This window comes from Anoplophora glabripennis, unplaced genomic scaffold (assembly GCF_000390285.2).
Source record: "Anoplophora glabripennis isolate ALB-LARVAE unplaced genomic scaffold, Agla_2.0 scaffold59, whole genome shotgun sequence".
NCBI lineage: Eukaryota > Metazoa > Arthropoda > Insecta > Coleoptera > Cerambycidae > Anoplophora > Anoplophora glabripennis.
Genome location: NW_019425991.1, coordinates 1377795 through 1381307, shown reverse-complemented (window position 1 = coordinate 1381307; position 3513 = coordinate 1377795). Strand labels below are relative to the sequence as shown.

The following is a 3513-nucleotide window of genomic DNA, read 5'->3' as shown; positions in this document are numbered from 1 at the left end:
AAGAAATGCAAAACTATTACAGAGGATGTAATTTTAGCTTACTTGGCGCAAAAATCTGAAACTGTCAAATCCTCTACCCTGTGGAGCATGTACTCTATGTTGAAAAGTACCATTTTAGTGAAGAAAAATGTAAACATAGCCACTTTCCCAAAGGTAATCGCATTTCTTAAAAGGAAGAATGTTGGTTATAAAGCAAAGAAATCAGAAGTCTTCAGCAGCGAGCAAATCAACAAATTCATTAGAGAAGCAGATAATGAAACATATCTAATGCTAAAGGTAATTTTAACAAAATATTACGATTGTAGGATATAAAAGTATCAACTTAATTTGCTTCATTTTCAGGTAGCAACAATTATTGGGTTAGCCGGTGCGTGTAGACGGGAAGAACTAACAAAAATGTCAATTGATCTAATAAACGACAAAGAAGATATGTTGCTCGTGAAAATACCAGATTCTAAAACACATATTGAGAGAAATTTTGTTGTAATTGGGCAAGAAAACCTGCTGTTGTATAGGCAATATTTATCTTTACGGCCATCCCATACTCCACATAACAGATTATTCGTGAATTACAAAAAAGGAAAATGTTCGATTCAGCCCGTTGGTATCCACAGTTTTGGGAATCTCGGATTAAGAATTGCAGAATTTTTAAATTTACCCAATCCTAAAAATTACACAGGCCATAGCATGCGTCGAACTTCAGCGACGATATTTGCTGATAATGGTGGAAACATCACAAATTTGAAGAGACACGGTGGCTGGAAGTCTACCAATGTCGCTGAAGGATATATAGACAATTCACTAACAAACAAAATTAAAATTGCCAAGACCATTAAAAAATTATCAGATGAAAATAATCAATATGAAACGGAAACTTTACCTTCTTGTTCTGACTACAAAAGGCATTTAAATATACCAAGCATTTCAAACAAATTAAACCCTTTCAATATTAGCAATTGCTCAAATTTTACTATAAATCTTAATATAAATAAGAATTAGAATGTTTCTGTTAGTACCTATCTTCTGTTCGAATTTCAATATTTAATACAAATAAGAATTAAAATATTCGAAATTTTGTTCTACAAAAAAATATAATAAAGAAATGTATCTCATTAATTTGTTATTCAATTTTTCCTGTAACTAGGGGATTATCAAATTAAGCTAAGGGTAAAATTTCATTCCATTATCTTCTAATGTTCGAAAGTTATTGGAGAAAAACTAAATTTTTTGAAATTTTTTAGCACCCTGTAGCTTAGAAAAGAAAACCCGTAGAGCATAACTTCATATGACAAAAATTTATTTTTTAAACTAAAGAATCCACCGTTTAATTTATTCCCAACCTTTACGTTACACCCTGTATAGACTCAGACAGAGAATAGCTTTTTGACAAGATAAAACTTACCTTAAATTCGGTAAAACCACACTATTTTATTTCTCGCACAACAAGTATAGAACAACAACCAAACTATTTGGTAGTGGCTATGGGTCCACTGACTATATGTATGAACTTTTTCAGTACTAAAATCAAACTTAGTAATAATGGAGACTGGTTGAAAGTGCCCCAAGGTTGAATGTGCCTCCCTTTCCCTTACATATAGAGTAAAAGTCAGAATTGAAATTTTGATTTTAAATTTTGTATTAGGACATTATTTGAGGTTATGAACAGATTTGTTTTATAAAAATGTTGTGTAAAATAATAAATAATGGTACTTCTCTCTTGAGTATTTTCGTGTTTTATTTAATTTATGAGCACCCTGTATATCTAATCTAAGATGTTTGTATGACAGTCTCATTTTTTCGAGGGGCAGAACTTTTTATAAAGAGTGACATTTTTCGATAAAGTCAAAAATAAAAGAGTTTCTTCTCTTGTCAACTCCATCCGTGGACACACTGTATATACATTATTAATAAACTTTCAAGTTTTAACTAAATTATTTTATTAAAAAAGTAAAAAAAATCAAAAAATTGTATTTTTTTGCATTCTTTAAAATTGTTTATTAACCATTTTTTGCATAAAATTTTTCTTTTACATTTTTTAAATAAACCATTTCGATAAAAAGTTAATTTTTCTACAAAATTTTTCCTATGAACTATACCGAAATTTTGCTTCGTTTTCGTGCTATATTTAAAAAAATCTGCAAAAGTGCATTTTCACCCCTCTAATTTAATAGCACTCCGCGGTTTCTTCATTTTTAATGACCTTTCGAACAAGTCATGTGATGAAAATCCTTGAACGTCTTATTTCCTTCCTTTTTTGCAAAAAAATGAGAATTAAAACGGATCATGGGTAAACGCGACGAAAATCGAAAAATTGGCTAAATTTGAGCAGCCATATATCAGTCAATCCAAAAATACTTTACAACCTCCTGTTTTGAAGGAAATTGTATCTACTTTTTTTTCTATGAAGCAACGCCCAAACCGATCTTTACTAAAAAAAATAGAGGCAGAAAAGTAAAAAAATCAGACAATCGAATTTGCTTTTTTCAAATTGTTTATTAACGATTTTTTTTGCACAAAATTTTCCTTTTAAATTTTTAAAATAAGCTATTTCGAAGGGAAATTCAATTCTCTAAATAATTTTTCCTATGAACTATAGCGAAACTTTGCTTCGTTTTCCAGCTACAATTAAAAAACTGAAAGGGGTGCATTTTCACCCCTATCTCCAATTTCCACCCTCTAATTTAAAAGCACTCCGCGGTTTTTTCATCTAAAATGCAATTTTCATGCCCTGTTTTTTTTTGGATATAATCAATAGCCTAAAAGTATAGAAGCTTTTATTACTCGAAATACAACTCGCACCCGTGAGCAAATCTGTAACTTTCTAAAAGCTTACTTATTCTGCGTTACACGCGTTGTGGTTACACGCAACTCACAGAAAGTCTTACGAAATTTTTTACAGCTGAGCCATATGTCATCGGAACGACTTACAAGATCCTTTTGTGAGGTTAGGAAACCACAAAATTTTCATTTGTTTTCAAGCTACCTATGACGTACCAGAGCTGGGTAATTCCTGGTGAAAAAGTAATTAGCAATTACAATTCCCTTTTTTTTTCTGTAATTGTAATTGTATTTAAGTACTTTTTTTATTAAAGTAATTTGGAATTGTAATTGCAGCAAAATTGTTATAGGAATTGTAATTTGTAATTATATTATTTGAACTATCGAATTACAAATTACTTCTATAAGTACAAATACTTTTTCCAATTACAATTACTTTTTCTATTAATTATAATTACTTTTAAGATCATGCGTATTGCGTAATTGCGTACAGACTTGCAGACTTCTATTATTTCAGTTGAGGAAAGCCTTGTGCCGCGTGAACAATAATAAGTGATTTGAATTAACCTCAGAATTAACAGAGTACATTTTATTTTATTATAATTATTATTAATTTAGAAAATATACGAAGTAAAAATATGTTGTCTATAGCATCAAGTTTTATAAAAATATATATTATGTATCTATGTGTTACTGCTCTTATTTTGAGTTGAGAAAACTTCTGGTTCGGTTACT

General features: G+C 30.0%; 2 protein-coding genes across 3 annotated transcripts in view; both read left to right on the top strand.

Moving 5' to 3' along the window:
• LOC108907126 (biotin--protein ligase) overlaps positions 1–3513 on the top strand; it is a 43359-nt gene that overhangs the window by 10217 nt on the left and 29629 nt on the right. The gene's annotated exons all lie outside the window — the stretch shown is intronic.
• On the top strand, positions 15–3334 carry LOC111693091. The gene is made up of 3 exons (XM_023457229.1): positions 15–276; positions 343–822; positions 3296–3334. Exons 1-3 carry the CDS (start codon positions 88–90, stop codon positions 3332–3334), a joined length of 708 nt encoding a protein of 235 aa, XP_023312997.1. The 5' UTR covers positions 15–87.

What these genes read in the sequence shown, in the direction of transcription:
- LOC111693091 (XM_023457229.1), top strand. Translation starts at nt 88, where the DNA reads ATGTACTCTATGTTGAAAAGTACCATTTTAGTGAAGAAAAATGTAAAC. An exon ending in AAACATATCTAATGCTAAAG is followed by an intron (nt 277 to 342) that starts GTAATTTTAACA and finishes CTTCATTTTCAG; the next exon opens with GTAGCAACAATTATTGGGTT. An exon ending in TAACAAACAAAATTAAAATT is followed by an intron (nt 823 to 3,295) that starts GCCAAGACCATT and finishes CTATTATTTCAG; the next exon opens with TTGAGGAAAGCCTTGTGCCG.